The 22645-nt window shown below is 44.3% G+C and overlaps 1 protein-coding gene and 1 long non-coding RNA gene across 2 annotated transcripts in view; both read left to right on the top strand.

The window, feature by feature from the left end:
• Nucleotides 1-420: 420 nt before the first annotated feature.
• map1ab (microtubule-associated protein 1Ab) overlaps nt 421-22645 on the top strand; it is a 35661-nt gene continuing 13436 nt past the window's right edge. The window contains exons 1-4 of the mRNA XM_052061954.1: nt 421-910; nt 2469-2570; nt 21894-21976; nt 22118-22255. Of these exons, the coding sequence (XP_051917914.1) occupies nt 646-910; nt 2469-2570; nt 21894-21976; nt 22118-22255 (588 nt within the window). The 5' untranslated portion in view covers nt 421-645. The remainder of the gene's footprint in view (nt 911-2468; nt 2571-21893; nt 21977-22117; nt 22256-22645) is intronic.
• LOC127598391 (uncharacterized) lies at nt 7012-7502 on the top strand. The gene is made up of 2 exons (XR_007961909.1): nt 7012-7218; nt 7377-7502. It is a non-coding gene; the product is annotated as an uncharacterized LOC127598391 (long non-coding RNA).

A 22645-nucleotide genomic window follows, 5' to 3' on the forward strand; every position in this document is an offset into this window, starting at 1 on the left:
ACCGGGCGAGTACACGATACGACAGCGCGCTTCTTCGGTCTGGAAGATTTGCCTTGTGGTTTCATGCTGCCTCCCACAGGTCAGTCTTAGGTACTACACCAGACATTTGGTTGGGCCGAGAAGACCGCTGGTTGATGTGTGCGGTGCGGAAGAGCGGTTAGCAGCGGCACACTTGATTGTTTTCTTGCGGCGTGGTGCGGCTCGCACTCTAAAACCCGATTCATGTTAAAACCTGTTGTTTTGAGGCTTTGAAATCGGAAATGCTGATCAGGTTCGACATTTCCAACTGTCATTTTAGACTAGTTAGTTACCAAGCAGATTGTCGAGGAAAAGTCGCCCCTTCTCTCTCGCTCTCCCTCGAGCTTCCACTCATTCGTGCTCCCTCTTTCGCGTTTCTCCTTCTTCTCCCCCTTCCCTCCTTTTCTCACCCTCTGCCTTCCCTTCATTTTCTCTTTCCTTTTCTCACCCCACTCACTCCTTCCTTGTTCCTCGCTCCTCATCCTCTCTCCCCCCTTATCTCTCTCTCTCTCTCTTTCTCCCCTACCTCCTCCCTCTCCCCTCATCGCTTACTCAGCATCCTCTCACACCCGCTTTCCACCACCTCCACCGCGTTCGCCATCACCCGCCCGCACACGGCCGGTTGTCATGGCGATGACGGAGTCATCCCCGAGGCGTGTTGCCATGGCGATGCCGGTGCGGGGTGCTCTCCCGGCGTTGGAGGAGGACGAGGGGCGATCGTCGTGCGTGCGGCCGCCCGCCTTCGAGGAGCTCCTCCGGTACCGCGCTGGTGGAGGAGGGAGACGGCGACGCGGGCCGCCGTTCAACCGGGCCGGCCACTACGCACTGGTCGTGATCGGCGACATCGGCACCGAGCAGCAACTCGACGCCGCCCGAGCGCACATCGAGACCGGTGAGTGCGGAGCTCTGCTGCATGTCCCGCGTGAGAAGTGTTCAACTTGTGCCAATGTTTGGACGTCATAACCAACCAACTGTAAATATTGGCGCAGCATTACACCAGTGGGCCAACGCAGTCTCAAGTGAGCCATTGGATTTATGCAGACCAATCGAGCGCCACATTTTTGAGTTCAGCCACCAAATACTCGAGTTTGTCATAGCACATATTTTTGGTGGTTTGGCACCTGAAAAGCATCTGGCATAAAAAATATTGCTTAATAAATCATTTCCAATAGTTACATATACATTGGAAGACTAATGACAGGAACTGTGTTGCAAAGCAATGTTAGCTTTTCCCCCCAGAAGCGTAGGACACGCTAGCTGTGGTAGCTAGCTCTGTTATGTTAACTGGTCGAGAGCAAAGTTATTGTCTTTTTTATGTATATATCATATGAACATTAGAGTTGTATTTGTCTAAGTGACGCACTACATTACATGCTAAAACGGTAACAAAAATTGAGGACTTAACCTCAGGCTTATTTTAATCAGCTTTGCTGGTGTCATTTCTGCTGAGTCATGTAACTCGCTTTTTTTCCCCTCTTCCTCTAGATGGCTAAAATTGTTTGCCTAGTGTGTTGCGACTCAGAGCGACAACGTCAGAGCAGAATTAGGTTACTACTATTTGAAATATGTCTGTGATAAAACAATGATAATTTAGAAGAAGAGGGGATGTTGGACGAATGCAGCGGTTAGCGTCGTCGTCTTGCCGTGGCTACGGCCAACAGAAATCCTTTTGGTTCTCATGAAAGCGTTTGTTGCTAGCTCGCCGCTTGGCCCGATTCATTCTGCCATGCTACAGTACGTCCGTCATACACGGCACAATATGGACCCAATTGAGTTGAAATGGAAAATTCTGACTTGTCGTTGGTTTTTAACGGCCAGTTCGATTCTTTCGAGTCAGTACGGATTCATGCACAGCCCTTGTAATTTCGGGTCAAGGAAACGTGTTAAAGTGATCCATTTTGTGCGAGAGACTAGCAGGTTAGCCGGTATCGTTTTGCGCGATTACAGCGAGTCATGACAGGCGATCGCTGGGCACATCTTGACAAGTTAGTGACCCGAATGGAGGAAGGTAGCGGATGGGGACGACATCTACCGTAGGCTCCACGTAGGAAGGCCTGAGCCTTGATTCGAACCGCCAACCTCAGAAGCGTGTGACGTGTACTGTACGTGCTCACCACTCGTCCGCAGTACCTTCATATTCTTATTGCGAATGATGTTCATTTTCTCCCTGCTCATGCGACCAGGCTATTGCAGAACTCGAGCCAAGAGTGAGCCAGCATTTGTCGGAACAGACTGTGCTCTCCCGTGAGGAACGATTTTAAGGTCATACCACAAAAAAAAGCTCCAGTGCGATTTATCTCAGTGGAGCGAAACAAAATCTCACTTCCTGTTCTTACCCAGGGAATTCAAAAGCGTATTAAAATGAGACGGTGAAAAGATTGGAACTTGCTGTTCATCATATTATAGATACCTCAGGGATTGAAGGCTTCTTCCCGCCTCTTCCGTCACAGGAATCCGATCGTGGGATGTGGACCTCGTCCGATGCGACCTTGAGCAGCAGCTGCAGCTCTTCATAGCGCGCCACTCGGCCCATTTTTCCTGCGATGTCAAAGGTCAGTGCAGAGTGGTGGTTTATTTATAAGATGAGCACTTGACCCTGTTTTGGTGGTCCGTCCTCATCATTGCCCCCCCCCCCCGCCCCCCCGTCCTTATTTATACAATAATCATCCTCATCTTTTTAAAGTGCTTGCACAGCAAACAACACAGCCAGCTTTCTTAACTGGCTGTATTGATCGCGAGTGGAATGGGTGTCCGTAGGCACTTTGTGTTCTCTGACTGCACAATAGGTGGCAGTGTTGCTCTAAAAACATTGTTGAGATAAACTAGCCTGTTAAGAAAACACATCTCCCCGTATAACGCAGTGAATGTTTTGCAGATACAGAATCATGTAAATTGGATTTGTAGATTTTTATTTAATCAAAGGAGTATGAAGGATACTAAATTGTTATACCCTCTCAAAAAAAAAAAAGAAAGAAGCAAAAGGCCATACTAAAAAAAAAAGCAACATTTGTTTGCACCATAACAGCTAAACGCTGCTCCGCCATCTTGGCTTTAAACCCCGGGCGCCGCACATGGGCTGAGTCGACATCCGCTGCGTGGATAAGGACGGGGGAGCCTGCCTCTATTGACGAGCAAACGCGCACGCGGACGATCAATAGCACTTCAATGGAGCGCGGTGGTCAGAAATAGATGAGAAAAGGGAATCGCGTTGCCCAAAGACGTCCACCATGGGAAAGTCGACGTTGGGCCTACGCGCTGCGGCCCAAGACGGAGACGGAAAGGTTTCATTAGCGTGATTTCAACTTGTTCAAAGGTGTCATTGATCCAAGAAAGTTGACTGGGGGATGACCTTCAGTCAACAAAATGTTCCAGGATCAGAGTTGCGCTCGTCGTCAGTGCAGGAATTTGTTTATGTGTTGTGTTTGGATGCATACAATGTACATTGCTTAACTTCTTTCAACATGTAGTCTGGTTTTCATGAGCAAATCAGTTTTTTTTTTTTGACCGATGAATGTAACCTACCCCTCCCCCCACTTTTTTTTTCTTTAAGAGCTATCCAAAAGAAAAAAAGTTTAATGTTGGTCATTTGACTCCTCTGTTGTTAGCATAAAAGCTGCCAAAGTTCACCAAAAAGTTTTGTCTGTCAAAAGTTAACAAGGAGCTCTTTTGTCTTCAAGCGAATCTCCCGGAACTTCCTAAAATTTTTCCCTTTTCGGGAGTGAAAGAGAATAATGTGCTTTCATCCTTTCCTGTTTTGTTCTCCTCACTGATACATTTCCCTCGTACGTTATTCAGACTTTATCACCGTGGGCTTAAAAGAGTATTTTTACTGCAAAAATCCGAACAATTGGCGGTTTTAGCCTCTTAGCTCACGTCGCATATCTTTGCTTTTGCTAATGCCGGTTTAGCACCATTCTTCTCCGCCTCTGACCTTTGAGATTTAATCGCTTTCGTAAGGTTCGACAGTACGAGCCGATTGGATGGACGCTCGACGGGGATGAAAGGCGTGAAGTTTCAATGAGCAATGTGGCGTTGGCTTGTCATGTCTTCTCTGAGTGGACCCGCAAAAAAGTTTCAAGAACAAGTGCCAGAAAAGCTAAATTTGGCTCCGAAGCCGACAATGTAGGATACTGAGTGTGACGTGGGCTCCCTCTAGTGGTAAGCGAAGAATCAATGAATTAAATGTTCAAACTGTGTCTCATGTTAGCAGTGGCGTCCATTTTTTTATTTGTTATTTTTAAACCCATGTACAAGGGCCACTGGGACCTTCTGTTTTCTTTTCATTCATTTATTGATAGAGGTTCCATTTTTTTCATTGTACTTATCTGCATTGCATTTCAATGAAATCGTTCCACAATTCTATTTTTTTTAATTCAAGCTGTTAAAGAAGCCAGTACCATTAAATGTAACGATAGCCTCCTTTTAGGCCTACTAGCTTGTAAGTTTGTTGCTCATTCTGATGGTTAATTGGAAAGCAAACGTGTGTTTTTGAGGTGTCACGATTTTGAGCGAGAGGGGAATTTTCCTCATTGCGTTTGATGACTCATCCCGCTCGGAGTCAAAGCAGCGCCAGTCTTGAGCCTTCCGCTCTTGACACATCCCCCCCCTAATGGCATCGGCAGAATGCGGCATTGCGCAAACAATTCTTGGACGCCGTGTAGTAGCATAGTCGCCATGCCCAAAAGTTTCAAACAACCCATCTGCTAGGGTCACTAATCGTAACGGTTGAGCAAGTTGCAGGTTGAAGATTGACGGAAACCGTCAACCCCCCTACAATTCATTAGCCCCCCCCCCCCCCACGCGTTAAATACTGAAGCCAGCTTAGTAAAATTGTTACTTCCTCTGCTTTTCAATCTTGAAATGTCGTAGTGACGGTCCGTAGGCGCTTGTCATTGAAGTCACGATGATATTATGGCTGAACAGGCAGTAAAGCAAGACAGGCCCGCTTCAATTTTGCTGCGTAACAGTTCCTTGTACTGACCTCCAGGGCCAAGTGACACAGCAGGTCGGCTTGTTTGGTTCACCTTGTCGCAGCATAAATTCAAAGAGGTGTGTGTGTGTGTGTGTGTGTGTGTGTGTGTGTGCGCGCGCGTGCATCTGATAGGAAAAGAAAGGCTGGGGAGGTTTCACCATTCCCTCGGGTTTTACTCAAGCGCTCAATCAGGCCAAGATTCCCTTTCTTGTTTGGCCACTTTGACCTTGTGAACAAAGTGCCATCACTCTTGCGTGTTTCCTCCCCTATCTTTCAACACACACACACACACACACTGACATAGATGGAGAGCACTTGCTGCAGGAGGAGTGTCAGCTGCTGCTATCGCTTCCCGCTGAGGAGGCCCTGCCTTGAATCTCTGCGGAAGTGCCTTTTCTGCTGAGTTGGCTCCTTTGAATTGCGCCTCGTTGCCCGGGCTCGTGTTTTCCAGTAAAACACTCAAGTGGCCGGAGGCAGCGAGTCAGGTTAAGAGTTTACATTTGCAACCACCGTTGCCTATGACTTGTTTATTGTGCCGTTGAATGGCCAAACACCGTTTGTGGTGTTGTCGTCTCGTAGAATCCATTACGCACAGCGCAGGCTAGTTTTTTGTTGTTGCATAAATTGTGCGCAGGCTACTCGGTAGATGCGTATGCGGGGGTGGGTAGGAGGTATAAGAGTAGGTAGGAAGGTAGGTGTGAGAGCAAGGGACTGGAGGTATTGGGTCGGTAGGTCATCATCCGGAAAAGCCTGTTAGACCAGCTGAAAAAAAACGACCATGTAAAGTAAGGCGTTTTGAGCTGAATAAAACGACCATGTTTAGTAAGGCGATTTTCGACGAAAAAAAACGACCATGTATTGTAAGGCGTTTTTAGGACGAAAAAAACGACATAGTATAGTAAGGCGTTTTTGGCCCGAAAAAAACGACATAGTAAAGTAAAGCGTTTTTGGCCCGAAAAAACCGACATAGTATAGTAAGGCGTTTTTGGCCCGAAAAAACCGACATAGTATAGTAAGGCGTTTTTAGGCCGAAAAAAACGACCATGTATAGTAAGGCGTTTTTGGCCCGAAAAAAAACGACATAGTATAGTAAGGCGTTTTTGGCCCGAAAAAAACGACCATGTATAGTAAGGCGTTTTTGGCCCGAAAAAACGACATAGTATAGTAAGGCGTTTTTAGCCAAAAAAAAATGACCATGTATAGTAAGGCGTTTTTCAACGAAAAAAAAAACGACCATGTATAGTAAGGCGTTTTTAGCCGAAAAAAACGACCATGTATAGTAAGGCGTTTTTAGGCCGAAAAAACGACCATATATAGTAAGGCGTTTTTAGGCCGAAAAAACGACCATGTATAGTAAGGCGTTTTTAGCCAAAAAAAAATGACCATGTATAGTAAGGCGTTTTTCAACGAAAAAAAAACGACCATGTATAGTAAGGCGTTTTTAGGCCGAAAAAAACGACCATGTATAGTAAGGCGTTTTTAGCCGAAAAAAACAACCATGTATAGTAAGGCGTTTTTGGCCCGAAAAAAAACGACAGTATAGTAAGGCGTTTTTAGGCCAAAAAAAACGACCATGTATAGTAAGGCGTTTTTGGCCCGAAAAAAACGACATAGTATAGTAAGGCGTTTTTAGGCCGAAAAAAACAACCATGTATAGTAAGGCGTTTTTGGCCCGAAAAAAACGACATAGTAATATAGTAAGGCGTTTTTAGGCCGAAAAAAACGACCATGTATAGTAAGGCGTTTTTGGCCCGAAAAAACCGACATGGTATATAGTAAGGCGTTTTTAGGCCGAAAAAAATGACATAGTATAGTAAGCCGTTTTTGACCCGAAAAAAACGACATAGTATAGTAAGCCGTTTTTGACCCGAAAAAAACGACATAGTATAGTAAGGCGTTTTTGGCCCGAAAAAAACGACATAGTATAGTAAGGACTAAACGCCTTTCGTTTTTTCGGCCTAAAAACGCCTTACACATGGTTGTTTATTCGGCCTAAAAACGCCTTATGTCCAACACCATGTCCCAGCTTTAGGCTATTGGAACAGACATTTATGCTGTCACTGGACAGGGTTTGAACCCGCGCATGCATCTCTACTTTCAGTGACTGTGACTGGTCCTGCACTATAGGCGTATTTGACATGGACTTTCGAGGGTTTCCAAGAAAAGGGTTTGAATTTTCACACATAACTTGAGCAGGGTTTGAACCGGGGTTGCCTGGATGAATGCCAGTGTGCATACCGCTACACCACGAGTGACTGTAACTTGGCCTACACTATAGGTGTATTTGAGATGCACTTTTGAGGGTTTCCAGGAAGAAAAGGAACTATTTAATTTTCAGATATAACTTGAGCAGGATTTGAACCTGGGTTGCCTGGACCAAATGCAGGTGTGTATATCTCTACACCAACAGGGGCTGTGACTTGTCATGCACTATAGGCATATATGACATGCACTTTCGAGGGTTTCCAGGAAAAAGTAAGCACTCTATTTTCGCACATAAGTGAGCAGGGTTTGAACTGAGGTTGCCTGGACCGAATGCCAGCGTGTATACCTCTACACTACCAGTAACTGTGAGTAGTATGGCACTATAGGCGTATTTGACATGCACTTTCGAGGGTTTCCAGGTAAGTTGTAGTTTCACACATAACTGGACCGAAAGCTGGCGTGTGTAGCAAAACACTACCAGTGGAAATCGATTTTTCGGGCTAAGAACGCCCTACTATACTATGTCATTTTTTTCGGCCTAAAAACGCCTTACTATACATGGTCCTTTTTTTCGGTCTAAAAACGCCTTACTACACTATGTTGTTTTTTTCGGCCTAAAAACGCCTTAGTATACTATGTCGTTTTTTTCGGCCTAAAAACGCCATACTATACTGTCGTTTTTTTCGGCCTAAAAACGCCTTACTACACTATGTTGTTTTTTTTTTCGGTCTAAAAACGCCTTACTATACTATGTCGTTTTTTTGGGGCCCAAAACGCCTTACTATACTATGTCATTTTTTTCGGGCTAAAAACGCCTTACTATACCATGTTGTTTTTTTTCGGGCCAAAAACGCCTTAATATACTATGTCGTTTTTTCGGCCTAAAAACGCCTTACTACACTATGTTGGTTTTTTTCGGCTAAAAACGCCTTACTATACATGGTCTGGTTTTTTTCGGCTAAAAACACCTTACTATACATGGTTGTATTTTACGGCTAAAAACGGTCGTTTTTTTGTGGCTAAAACGCCTTACTATTGATGGTCGTTTTTTCGGCTCAAAACGGTCTTTTTTTGTGGCTAAAAACGCCTTACTATACAAGGTCGGGTTTTTTCGGTTAAAATTGCCTTACTATACAAGGTCGTTTTTTTTGGTTAAAAATGCCTTACTATACATGGTCGGGTTTTTTTCGGCTAAAAACACCTTACTATACATCGTTGTATTTTATGGCTAAAAACGGTCGTTTTTTTGTGGCTAAAACGCCTTACTATACATGGTCGGGTTTTTTTCGGCTAAAAATGCCTTACTATACATGGTCGGTTTTTTTTTTTCGGGTCAAAATGGTCGTTTTTTGTGGCTAAAATGCCTTACTATACATGGTCTGGTTTTTTTCGGCTAAAAACACCTTACTATACATCGTTGTATTTTATGGCTAAAAACGGTCGTTTTTTTGTGGCTAAAACGCCTTACTATACATGGTCGGGTTTTTTTCGGCTAAAAATGCCTTACTATACATGGTCGTTTTTTTTTTTCGGGTCAAAATGGTCGTTTTTTGTGGCTAAAAGTGCCTTATTATACATGGTCGTTTTTTTTGGGCCAAAAACGCCTTATTATACTACGTCGTTTTTTTTTTCAGCTAAACACGCCTTACTATACATGGTCGGTTTTTTTCGGCTCAAAACGCCTTAGGATGCATGGTTGGTTTTTTTTGGGGTTAAAACGCCTTACTATACTATGTCGTTTTTTTGGGGCCCAAAACGCCTTACTATACTATGTCATTTTTTTCGGGCTAAAAACGCCTTACTATACCATGTTGTTTTTTTCGGGCCAAAAACGCCTTAATATACTATGTCGTTTTTTCGGCCTAAAAACGCCTTACTACACTATGTTGGTTTTTTTCGGCTAAAAACGCCTTACTGTACATGGTCTGTTTTTTTTCGGCTAAAAACACCTTACTATACATGGTTGTATTTTACGGCTAAAAACGGTCGTTTTTTTGTGGCTAAAACGCCTTACTATTGATGGTCGTTTTTTCGGCTCAAAACGGTCTTTTTTTGTGGCTAAAAACGCCTTACTATACAAGGTCGGGTTTTTTTCGGTTAAAATTGCCTTACTATACAAGGTCGTTTTTTTCGGTTAAAAATGCCTTACTATACATGGTCTGGTTTTTTTCGGCTAAAAACACCTTACTATACATCGTTGTATTTTATGGCTAAAAACGGTCGTTTTTTTGTGGCTAAAACGCCTTACTATACATGGTCGGGTTTTTTTCGGCTAAAAATGCCTTACTATACATGGTCGTTTTTTTTTTTTCGGGTCAAAATGGTCGTTTTTTGTGGCTAAAACGCCTTACTATACATGGTCTGGTTTTTTTCGGCTAAAAACACCTTACTATACATCGTTGTATTTTATGGCTAAAAACGGTCGTTTTTTGTGGCTAAAACGCCTTACTATACATGGTCGGGTTTTTTTCGGCTAAAAATGCCTTACTATACATGGTCGGTTTTTTTTTTTAGGGTCAAAATGGTCGTTTTTTGTGGCTAAAAGTGCCTTATTATACATGGTCGTTTTTTTTGGGCCAAAAACGCCTTATTATACTACGTCGTTTTTTTTTTCAGCTAAACACGCCTTACTATACATGGTCGGTTTTTTTCGGCTCAAAACGCCTTAGGATGCATGGTTGGTTTTTTTTGGGGTTAAAACGCCTTACTATACTATGTCGTTTTTTTGGGGCCCAAAACGCCTTACGATACTATGTCATTTTTTTCGGGCTAAAAACGCCTTACTATACCATGTTGTTTTTTTCGGGCCAAAAACGCCTTAATATACTATGTCGTTTTTTCGGCCTAAAAATGCCTTACTACACTATGTTGGGTTTTTTCGGCTAAAAACGCCTTACTATACATGGTCTGGTTTTTTTCGGCTAAAAACACCTTACTATACATGGTTGTATTTTACGGCTAAAAACGGTCGTTTTTTTGTGGCTAAAACGCCTTACTATTGATGGTCGTTTTTTCGGCTCAAAACGGTCTTTTTTTGTGGCTAAAAACGCCTTACTATACAAGGTCGGGTTTTTTTCGGTTAAAATTGCCTTACTATACAAGGTCGTTTTTTTCGGTTAAAAATGCCTTACTATACATGGTCTGGTTTTTTTCGGCTAAAAACACCTTACTATACATCGTTGTATTTTATGGCTAAAAACGGTCGTTTTTTTGTGGCTAAAACGCCTTACTATACATGGTCGGGTTTTTTTCGGCTAAAAATGCCTTACTATACATGGTCGGGTTTTTTTTTTCGGGTCAAAATGGTCGTTTTTTGTGGCTAAAACGCCTTACTATACATGGTCGGGTTTTTTTCGGCTAAAAACACCTTACTATACATCGTTGTATTTTATGGCTAAAAACGGTCGTTTTTTTGTGGCTAAAACGCCTTACTATACATGGTCGGGTTTTTTTCGGCTAAAAATGCCTTACTATACATGGTCGGTTTTTTTTTTTCGGGTCAAAATGGTCGTTTTTTGTGGCTAAAATGCCTTACTATACATGGTCTGGTTTTTTTCGGCTAAAAACACCTTACTATACATCGTTGTATTTTATGGCTAAAAACGGTCGTTTTTTTGTGGCTAAAACGCCTTACTATACATGGTCGGGTTTTTTTCGGCTAAAAATGCCTTACTATACATGGTCGGTTTTTTTTTTTCGGGTCAAAATGGTCGTTTTTTGTGGCTAAAAGTGCCTTATTATACATGGTCGTTTTTTTTGGGCCAAAAACGCCTTATTATACTACGTCGTTTTTTTTTTCAGCTAAACACGCCTTACTATACATGGTCGTTTTTTTTCGGCTCAAAACGCCTTAGGATGCATGGTTGGTTTTTTTGGGGGTTAAAACGCCTTACTATACCATGTCGTTTTTTTGGGGCCCAAAACGCCTTACTATACTATGTCATTTTTTTCGGGCTAAAAACGCCTTACTATACCATGTTGTTTTTTTCGGGCCAAAAACGCCTTAATATACTATGTCGTTTTTTCGGCCTAAAAACGCCTTACTACACTATGTTGTTTTTTTTCGGCTAAAAACGCCTTACTATACATGGTCTGTTTTTTTTCGGCTAAAAACACCTTACTATACATGGTTGTATTTTACGGCTAAAAACGGTCGTTTTTTTGTGGCTAAAACGCCTTACTATTGATGGTCGTTTTTTCGGCTCAAAACGGTCTTTTTTTGTGGCTAAAAACGCCTTACTATACAAGGTCGGGTTTTTTTCGGTTAAAATTGCCTTACTATACAAGGTCGTTTTTTTCGGTTAAAAATGCCTTACTATACATGGTCTGGTTTTTTTCGGCTAAAAACACCTTACTATACATCGTTGTATTTTATGGCTAAAAACGGTCGTTTTTTTGTGGCTAAAACGCCTTACTATACATGGTCGGGTTTTTTTCGGCTAAAAATGCCTTACTATACATGGTCGTTTTTTTTTTTTCGGGTCAAAATGGTCGTTTTTTGTGGCTAAAACGCCTTACTATACATGGTCGGGTTTTTTTCGGCTAAAAACACCTTACTATACATCGTTGTATTTTATGGCTAAAAACGGTCGTTTTTTTGTGGCTAAAACGCCTTACTATACATGGTCGGGTTTTTTTCGGCTAAAAATGCCTTACTATACATGGTCGGTTTTTTTTTTCGGGTCAAAATGGTCGTTTTTTGTGGCTAAAATGCCTTACTATACATGGTCTGGTTTTTTTCGGCTAAAAACACCTTACTATACATCGTTGTATTTTATGGCTAAAAACGGTCGTTTTTTTGTGGCTAAAACGCCTTACTATACATGGTCGGGTTTTTTTCGGCTAAAAATGCCTTACTATACATGGTCGGGTTTTTTTTTTCGGGTCAAAATGGTCGTTTTTTGTGGCTAAAACGCCTTACTATACATGGTCGGGTTTTTTTCGGCTAAAAACACCTTACTATACATCGTTGTATTTTATGGCTAAAAACGGTCGTTTTTTTGTGGCTAAAACGCCTTACTATACATGGTCGGGTTTTTTTCGGCTAAAAATGCCTTACTATACATGGTCGGTTTTTTTTTTCGGGTCAAAATGGTCGTTTTTTGTGGCTAAAACGCCTTACTATACATGGTCGGGTTTTTTTCGGCTAAAAACACCTTACTATACATCGTTGTATTTTATGGCTAAAAACGGTCGTTTTTTTGTGGCTAAAACGCCTTACTATACATGGTCGGGTTTTTTCGGCTAAAAATGCCTTACTATACATGGTCGGTTTTTTTTTTCGGGTCAAAATGGTCGTTTTTTGTGGCTAAAATGCCTTACTATACATGGTCTGGTTTTTTTCGGCTAAAAACACCTTACTATACATCGTTGTATTTTATGGCTAAAAACGGTCGTTTTTTTTGTGGCTAAAACGCCTTACTATACATGGTCGGGTTTTTTTCGGCTAAAAATGCCTTACTATACATGGTCGGTTTTTTTTTTTCGGGTCAAAATGGTCGTTTTTTGTGGCTAAAATGCCTTACTATACATGGTCTGGTTTTTTTCGGCTAAAAATGCCTTACTATACATGGTCGGTTTTTTTTTTTCGGGTCAAAATGGTCGTTTTTTGTGGCTAAAATGCCTTACTATACATGGTCTGGTTTTTTTCGGCTAAAAACACCTTACTATACATCGTTGTATTTTATGGCTAAAAACGGTCGTTTTTTTGTGGCTAAAACGCCTTACTATACATGGTCGGGTTTTTTTCGGCTAAAAATGCCTTACTATACATGGTCGGTTTTTTTTTTTTCGGGTCAAAATGGTCGTTTTTTGTGGCTAAAAGTGCCTTATTATACATGGTCGTTTTTTTGGGGCCAAAAACGCCTTATTATACTACGTCGTTTTTTTTTTCAGCTAAACACGCCTTACTATACATGGTCGTTTTTTTTCGGCTCAAAACGCCTTAGGATACATGGTCATTTTTTTTCGGCTAAAAACACCTTAAGATGCATGGTTGGTTTTTTTGGGGGTTAAAACGCCTTACTATAGATTGTCGTTCTTTTCGGTTAAAAACGCTTTACTTTACATGTTTTTTTTTCTGGTTAAAAACGCTTTACTATACATGGTCGGGTTTTGGGGGGGCTAAAAACGCCTTACTATACATCAGTTGTCCTCAACTAGAAATGCTTTAGGTCCACTTTTCTTTTTTTTTTTTTTTTTAATAAGACCAAGGTCCGGTCCGTATGACTCCGCGCTGAGCCCATGCGCGCTCCTCCCTCACTCCACCCCCCCCCCCCCCCCCCCCAGCGCGCTGCACTGAGCACACGCACAGCTCTCTGCAGACGGCTGTTGCCGCATACTGGCGAGCGCGGCACCGCACAGCACGGCGCCGCGCCGCCGCATCTGCCAAGTCTCCTCCTCCTCCTCCTCCTCCTCCGTCTACACGCGCGTGCGCGCGCATGCACGTTCGCCGCTCATCTCTTCCCCGTAGTCGCGCAACTCTCCGGCCAAGTGTCACGTCCATCGCCAAGGTACGTGTTGGTGTCATTCCGTGCTGACGTTTTGCGTGCGTGCTGCATTGTCAATTCGAACCTTTTTCTCTTTTAAATTTTGCTGCACTTTATGTAGTGTGGAGGGAAAGAAGGAGGGCAGGATCAAGTCATTTAAATGTCGCTTGACATAAGACGAGGCAGTCGTCCAAGGCTTGATCCCAAAGTAACGGGATTAATGCTGTCGCTGACCGGTCGACTTGTTGTCCCACCTTGCTAAAGGTTAGACAGACAAACAACCGCCTCCTCTCTGCTTTCGAGCACCTGCGCAAAAAAAAAATGAGCGAGAGATGGCGCAGATTCTGCCAAACGAACCCAGTGACCCCGCAGCCGGCAGGCACAACTCTCTTCATGCGCCGGCAGGCCGGCGGCAGTGTTGTCGTCATGGTCACCGATTCGGCAATGCCGCTGCCGGCTCGATGATGCGATGGCGTCATTTAGTGACCGCGCAGGTTTGTGGCCGGAGCGCTTTTTCCTTTCTGATTCTGATGATTCATTCATGCCGTGGTGACGGCGCCTCACTGCAGTGCGTGCAGTGTTTGTGTGTGTGTGTGTGCGTGCGTATGCTACGTATCCGTGCGTACAGAAAAACATCAGTGAGTTTTTGTCACAATTGGAGCTACGGTCAATTGGGGGAGTAGTGACTCGGCAAAACCTGTTCAGATTTAGACTGTAGCGCGGGTCCGCGCAGTTATTTTGTTCCATGAACAAGCGCAACTTTCAATTCACTTGCACATCAAATGAATTTTCCCTCATTGAATCCATTCCAGTGCCCTGAATCCGTTCCGGCACACTGAAAGGAAAATAGCACAGCGTTCAGTCATTCATTCATTCATCTTCCGAGCCGCTTGATCCTCACTAGGGTCGCGGGGGGTGCTGGAGCCTATCCCAGCTGTCTTCGGGCAGTAGGCGGGGGACACCCTGAATCGGTTGCCAGCCAATCGCAGGGCACACAGAGACGAACAACCATCCACGCTCACACTCACACCTAGGGACAATTTAGAGTGTTCAATCAGCCTGCCACGCATGTTTTTGGAATGTGGGAGGAAACCGGAGCACCCGGAGAAAACCCACGCAGGCCCGGGGAGAACATGCAAACTCCACACAGGGAGGCCGGAGCTGGAATCGAACCCGATACCTCTGCACTGTGAAGCCGACGTGCTAACCACTGGGCTACTGGGCCGCCCTAGCACAGCGTTGTGAAATATAAATACAAAAAAAAAAAAAACAAATCTAAAAAATTTTGTGCAAATGAGCCGAGGGCTTTTTGATCTCATTTCGTGGAGGCGTCGATGAAAGATGAACCATCTGCATGGCTGAATTACGACCATTTATGATCATAATGGCGCGCAGTATGTTTACGAGATCCGGGTCAAGATAGTTTGCACTTCATGTTACTTCTTCTGCGTCAAACCCAGAGTTTAGAGAAATGTTTTGCACTACTTTATAAGACATGTCAAGAAATCTAATCAACTTTCAAGCCACAAAATTAAGAATGGCTCTCCGCAGAATGAGAATTTTAGGCCTCCTCGTCCTTGTGACGAGGAAATAGCAGTATCGTCTGATATAGTATATCTATCACATTTTGTCATCTGTCACCATTTTGAATGGAGTCCCTCAGGGAAGAGTTTTAGATCCAACAGTTTTTTTTGTCAGGGTTGAACAGTGCTCGTCCTTGAAGCACAATACAGAGTAAGAGCAGCACCACTGACCTCTGACCACACAAATGACGTTTGTCGAAGTCAAGTCAGTCCAACTTTATTGTCAAGTGTGCTGTAACAAGATTCTCACACTTCCCAAAAGAATGGAAAGTGTTATCGTTGCAGAAAATGCGGGGAGCCAAATGCTTTCACCCACAAACCCTATCGTACACCAGCATCGTGTTTAGAACATACAGTTACACCAAGCAACAATCGGTCACAATTATCAGCGGAGTTCCTCAGGGAGGCTTTTTGGGTCCTATCATTTTCTATAAATGGAACATCTCCCCAGAAGGTTGGAAGCTGTTCAGACTATTTCTGTTGTTGTTTTTGAGTCGGAGTGGGTAGATGAGCCGTGTCCCGACGGAATTTGCAGCTCACTATGGAGACACTGAGACTTGCGGGCTTGAAGATTAGCAGCCGGCTCGTCGTACGCCGGGATCACATGACAGAGCAGACGGCTCATTTAGATGAGGTCCATTGATTGAGATCATCTTCACGGAAACACACACACACGCACACACACACTGCTCCATCTCATCTAATGTGTCTAAGTAGCTTAATGTGTATTATGAAGCGCCTGCAGCGCCTCATGACTCTTCCAGGACCAACTCGTTAACGTACTTCATTAAGTCGTCCTATTAAAGGGTTAGGCCTCTTTCGTTTTCGCGGCTCAGTGTCCGTCTGGAGAGTTTCGATGGCTTGCCAAATTGGGACGAAACCGTTTTTTCACAGCCGCTAATTTCTGAGGACCGACGCAATTTGTTTCAGGACACTGGTGATGACAATTTTAAACAATGATTCAGTCGGAGGATTGAAATGTAGCATGTAGAACAACAGTTTAAAGACGAGCTTATGCTAACAAGAATGCACTCTCCGTGCATGTGAACATTGAATAAGACGCTTCATTTTTGAGAAACGTTCTTAATTGTCGTCAATCGGAGTGGTCTAAAAATAGGAATTCCAATGCTTAAAGCAACAAAACACTTAAGGACGTCTAAAAAGCAATTAACCTAAAACATTGAAACAACAAAACAATCCAACTAACTTCCAAGAGTTTTTTTTATTCTTAACTAAACAAGTGCAAAAAGAAAATACAGTAAGCTAATTGTAAATGTAAAATATACATCAGCTCAGCGCCCCCCCGCCCCCCCTCATTCCAAAGACATGCATGCTAGGTTGACTGAAGATGATTATTATTATATTATTATTGACTGCTATTATTCATTCATGTATCTTCATTTAAGCAAAATAAATCATAATAATTGTAATTCACGACATCAACGAGCCAGAGATGAAGGAAGATCAATTCTACCTTCGAGACCGCAAACCAGCAGAGACTGCACAGTGGCAATATGAAGGAATTGGAAGTTAGAACAGCTTCTGTTCTACCTCAGGGGTTTCAGCATTTCATCCCCCCCCCCCCTACCCCCCTGCAGTCCTCCTTTCCATAAATTACATGAGCCTCCCTCGTCTTCTGCAGAATTTTCTTAGTGGGGCGCCTGATGCTACACTCTCCGTGTGCCCAGAGAGCTCATGATGACAAAGCAACCCCCCCCCCCCCCCCACACCAAAAAACCTCCAAAGAGATGAAAAAGGAGCGCTAATGTGATGGGCTGACACGTGGAATAGCCGTTGGGCTCGCCTGTCGGGCCCGCGTCGCAGTCGAGCGCGGCGCCGGCCGACGTCTCTGTCGGTGCAGAGCGGCGTCGGGAAACATCGATCCCTCCTTGACAAGCCCCCCCCCCCCCCCTCACGATAGACCTCGCTTCCATTTCCCGTCGCCCTCTCCAATCTGCTGACTCCGCCATGCGCCCGACAGATACACCCGAACCCCGCCGTGAAGGTTTCATTCCTGACGTGGCACACGTAGGGATTCACGAGAGCTTTGCGTGGGACAACGCGGCCGCTCACTTGATTTGAAATGCCAGGAACAAAAATGATCGCGACGCGTCGTCTATTCAGCAACGCAGTTTTGAAGGGCTGATTTGGAGCCAGTCCGAGCAGATTGCACCCTGGACCGCTTGAGAGTCAATCACTGGGTACTTAGAGACACAGAGCAGTCCAGAGAATATTCAGCCTTTCCCCTGAACTCAACGTAGAAAGAACCAATTCATGCACCGCACCGGGGGACCGTCCTTATTTAAATCTATACGGCGAACGGCTTTATTGGATCGTCCTGCAGACGCAGATCGGCACTTGTTTTTATTCGGCACTGATTGCCCGCCACTGAGAAAAGACGCTCGGGGGGGCAATTCCCAGAGGGACTCTCAATTCAGACAGTGGCCCACTAATAGTTGTGCAGCCAATTTAACAGCCTGCCACCTCTGAATGAATTGGGGTTTTAACCTCCCCGAAGCCGCTCCACAAGGCCCCATTTTCATCACTTTGTCCTTAAGTCGTCCGCAACACGGCGGAACGTGACATTCTTGCGCTCTTTTTCCATCGATAGATGGAACGGCCCATCGAGGCACAATGGAAAGTCAACTTTCCAGCCTCTCCGTCAAGGTAGCCGTGTAGCACTGCGCTCACTACGCCGAGATTTTCCGAGGTCTATCTTTCGACTTGATTACATTCAGGTCGAGGTTTGTAAATGTCTGCCCATGGCGAGGGATGTCAGACTGACTCATTGTTCTCTGTAAGTCCTACAAGGGTGTTGTGTTGTTGGCAAATTCGACGTTGGTGTTGCTGTGGGGAATGGGAGAGCGCAGGGGACCGAGGACGCATCCCTGAGGTGTCCCCATCTTTAGAGTCAAGAGTAGAGGATGAATTGTTTCCCAGTCTTACGCTCTGGGGTCTGTTTCTGAGGAAGTCTGGTGTATGGGTCCACAGTAAGATGCTGACATTCAGGTCGCTCAGCTTTGAAACCAAAAGCCAGGAATCCGAACCGCCAAACCGTCTGGGAAGTGCTAGTGTCCGCTCTACATTCGAATATATCTGTACCCCCCCCCCCCCTCTCACCAACAGCTGCCATGAAGCCAAGCCTCGATCCAATCAGATTTTTTTTCCCTGTCATGAGCTAATTTTGGTAGCATAACAACTTTAGCCATTGCTTGCTTGCTTCTGTACACGGCGTTGCCATCAACAGATGCTTGGATGTGAGGCGTAAAAACAGAATGTCAAGAAATTGAATTTTGAAGTGAAAATACCTGCAGGAAATAGCGTCGAAATATTTTGAGTCCTTACTTCCCTCCGCTGGATGCCAGAAATGAAAATGCACCCATGCTGCGACACGCAATTTCGGCGGCAGGCTCCAGAGAGATGTCTGCGGATGGCGTTCCAGATACGGCCTGCGCACCAAAGGCATTGTGGGTATTTACGCTGCTCAGAGGCAGCGTGGGGAAATCTTTGTGGTGGCATGAAAGAGACACACACACACACACTCTTTCATTGTGTTGCGCATGTGTTGGCAGCCTGCTGGCTGTGTGCTATCAGTTCCTCCTTCAGGACCTTCGGAGTGATGTCATCGTTGGCACGCCGCACACCAACACGGCTTGGCCAACATCCTGCCGCCGGCCGGAGTGACAATAGCGGCCTTCTCTCTCCCAGGGTGGTCGGGGGCCGCTGTGTTTGCCCGCATTTGTTTGCTTTTGGCTCCCAGCTTCACTCTGCCAATCAAAACAAAAACAACACGTTACACAAAAGTGCAACCTCCAAACGAATGCAAAAGTGTCAAAATAAGTCACGTAAACCCCCGTTGATCACACTCACCGTATACTAGACCGTATCATCACCGTTTTTTAAAAGTTGCTTTATGTACGGACACGCTTGAAACATTTCGATGAGTTTTGACAGCGTTTAAAGTGTAATATGGTAGCAAGCTATCATATAACATCACTTTTACAGAATGCTAAGAAGACTCACACACTCACACGCACAGTTGTCCAAATAAGAGGCGAAAGTGTGCTCGTCACTCACGGCTGAAATTTTACGTTCAATCAAAAAACAAAACAGAATCCATATTTAAACAGCAAAACGAAACCATTTCATTTTGTCTCACAAAAGCTCGCTAGTAGAATGCCACTGACGGGCTCATTGAAATTCGCAAAGGTGCCATTTCTAAACCTTCAAACGGCTGCTACTTGGACACGCAGGGAGCACGCGACAATACTCACACAGGCATACTCGATGTCCTCATTGCTCTGTGGGAACCACAACTGTTGGGGGGCCTTCTCTGCCTCTTCTTCTTGGCTGCGTCAACACACGCGAGACTTGAATGCTGCCTGGGATGTTGTCGCTGAAACCGATTTTGGAAGTACTGCAGACGGATGCTCGTTTTTGCTGCTATTCCAGTCTATTTATAAGCGTGCCTTTCGTCCTTCAGGAGACGACTTAGCTCGTCGAGAGGCTTTTCATAGCTCAGCGATTCAATCGTTCCCAACGCTGCTAAATCGCCGACGCAGGATTAGCATCAGGCGCGAAGAGTTTAGCTTTCCCTTTGACGTGGTGTTGCAGCTCATGATGCGGTTTGGTTTGAAAAAGGCTGCGTTTCATCCATTTGGAACCCGCCAGAACCCCATGAGCGTAATTAGCTCACTTCAATTGAGTTAATTTAATGCAGAAAGCAAGATGGACGGCGGGATCATTTGGGCGCCGTGCGGGCGGGTGACATTAATTGAAGGGAGATAATCGGGGGGTGTTAAAAGTCTCCGGTCCACACTTTGCTATCGACACAACCCTTTTTACACTTTGAGGAAATACGGAGGTCACGCCTCTGTTATTTCTCTGCAAGTACCTACAAAAGCTGAAAATTGACAGCTAGACCATCGCCAATTTCCTTGCCAGGAAATAGCACGTTGTATTCGTCATAATGTCACCCCATCGCAGGATTGGACATGTGGAACATGCTATCTGGAGTAGTCTCCTTTCAACAGAGCGCTCTCATTCGGGGAGTTCACTTGGATATTTATATCAAACGGGTCAGCACAAGAAAAAAAAAAAAAAAAGAGCAGAGGCGCACACTTCTTGCAGATCAGGGATGGGCATTATCTTTTCTTGGTTCATTAGGATACAATACAGAGCTAATTTCTTTATTAAGAAATAACAACAACCAAAAAAAAAAGTGTCTTGGGGCGCTTGACCGGATACATGGCATTTCAATACATTTTATAGGGTTTCAAACTAGGGTAAGGGTCTGAAATTAGGGTCTTAAAGGTTACCGTTTCAAAGAAGGGTTTTCAACTCAGGTTAGGGTTTCAAATTACATTTTTGAAGTTGAGTGAGGATTTCGAAGTAGGGTCGAGGGTTATATCAAATGATAAGTTCAATTGAACTTATCATTTGATATAATTGACATGAAGAGGTTCAATGTCAGGTTTCCGCAGAGCTTGCTGATGATCTGTTCATTTGAATCAGGTGTGTAGCAACCAGGAGACTTGGAAAACATGCAGGACAGCGGGCCCCCAGGAACTGAGTTTGAGACCCTTGGTTTAAACCGAGGTTACGGTTCCTAATTGGGTTTTAAAATTCTGGTTAAAGTTTCAAAGCAGGGGTTTAAACTAGGGTTAGGGTTTCAAAGAAGGGTCTTAAACTCAGGTTAGTGTTTTACAATAGGGCTTCAAAATTAAAGCTAAGATTTTAAATTAGGGTTTTAAAACTAGGTTTAAGGTTTCAAAGTAGGGTTTTAAACTCCTGTTCGGGTTTCAAACTGAAACCAGGTTTAGGGTATGAAATTAGGGTTTTGAACTTGGGCTAGGGTTTCAAAGATTTTCAAACCTAGTTTAAGTTTCAATTTATGGTTTTACACTGTGGTTAAGGTTTCAGAGTAAGGTGTTAAATAGGTGTTAAAAAATAGTTTTTTAAACAAAACCAAAAACCTGACCTGTCTTATAATAGGATCCCATCTGTGCTGACCCAAAAGGGGATTTGGAAACTTGACATCACCGCTGGGCCCCAACCAGTTTCTGAATTGTACTGCATATTCCCGTTTGTTTGTAATGGACTCAAGGTTGATTTACCAGAATATCTTTGAAGTTCTCTAGTGATGTATGTGGTGCAGATTACGGATGAGGACGGCAAATTCAGATTTCAATACTTAGCAGGCTCCAGTGGCCTATTTCCAACGTGTGTTTTTCGAGCCTTCATGTACAAGTGGGTGATTGGCCTGAATACGAGATAGAAAGTGGCTCAAATAAAGGGGACGGATTATGCAAACGTGACTTTTTAATTGCTCGCACACAAACCGTCGGGTCCCCGGAGTGCCTGCCCACGCATCGAGGGAATCTTTTGACTGACAGAAAAACGTGACTCGAAGCGAGCTGCTCAGATGTAGATCATCGTTAGCCGTGCGAGTGTTGAAATAACACCACACCCGCCCGAGGTTGGCGGTTTCCGTTTTTCAAGCTGCGGCTGAATAGGCAGCCCAAGTCCAAGCGGGGCAACTCCCCAAAACCAAATGGTTTCAACAGCGCTGCGGATGGGGCGATAGAGGCTAACGAGTTGCTGACCTTGTTTAATGTTTGCGTGCAGGACAAAGGACTCTACACCACCGAAGTGATGTCCTAGAGACGGTGGTCCTCGTCAACCCTTCAAAAGACACCGTCGTAGCAGAGGTAAGATCCATCCCAACCGGGCCGGCGCATTGATGAACACAACATTCCTTGTTTTGAATGCATTTGCTGTCTTCACCTTTTTCCGACCCTTTTTGTATAAAAAGACACATCTTAATGGTGGTCTGTCTTTGCGTTTGCCAGATCCAGTCTCTGATCACAGACTCGGCGGGACGTAAGCTTCTGGTTTTGAGTGGTCCCACCTCCGATCAGGGTGGCCTCCTCCTTCAAACAGGGCTTTTCACCTACGACACCCTTGCGACTATATTTTCTGATCCTGGGGTGAGTGCCAGATCCTCTCCTTTTTTCAACACGTTGGCCAAATTGTTCGTTAAAGGCAGAAAACCCGTACAGCGGTACCTCTACTTGCGAACGTCTCTTCCTACGAAATGTTCAATTTATGAAACGTATCTTGAAAGAAATTTCAAGATACGAAAGGTAAAAATACAGGATGGGCTGCTACTCGCAACTCCAAGTTTCCTGAACACAACATACTTATAGTTGGTCGGCCATTGGCTATTCCCGGGCATCATCCTGGCATCCCATTGGCAAAGAGGGACCTTGGGCGTTCCGATAGTTTTACATAAATGTCAATCACCCAAAAAAAGTGTTCACCAGTCAGGCGATCGCTCACTCTGCTGATGTTTGGCTTGGACATTTTCGAAGGATTGT

This window comes from Hippocampus zosterae, chromosome 3, assembly GCF_025434085.1.
Source record: "Hippocampus zosterae strain Florida chromosome 3, ASM2543408v3, whole genome shotgun sequence".
Classification (NCBI taxonomy): domain Eukaryota; kingdom Metazoa; phylum Chordata; class Actinopteri; order Syngnathiformes; family Syngnathidae; genus Hippocampus; species Hippocampus zosterae.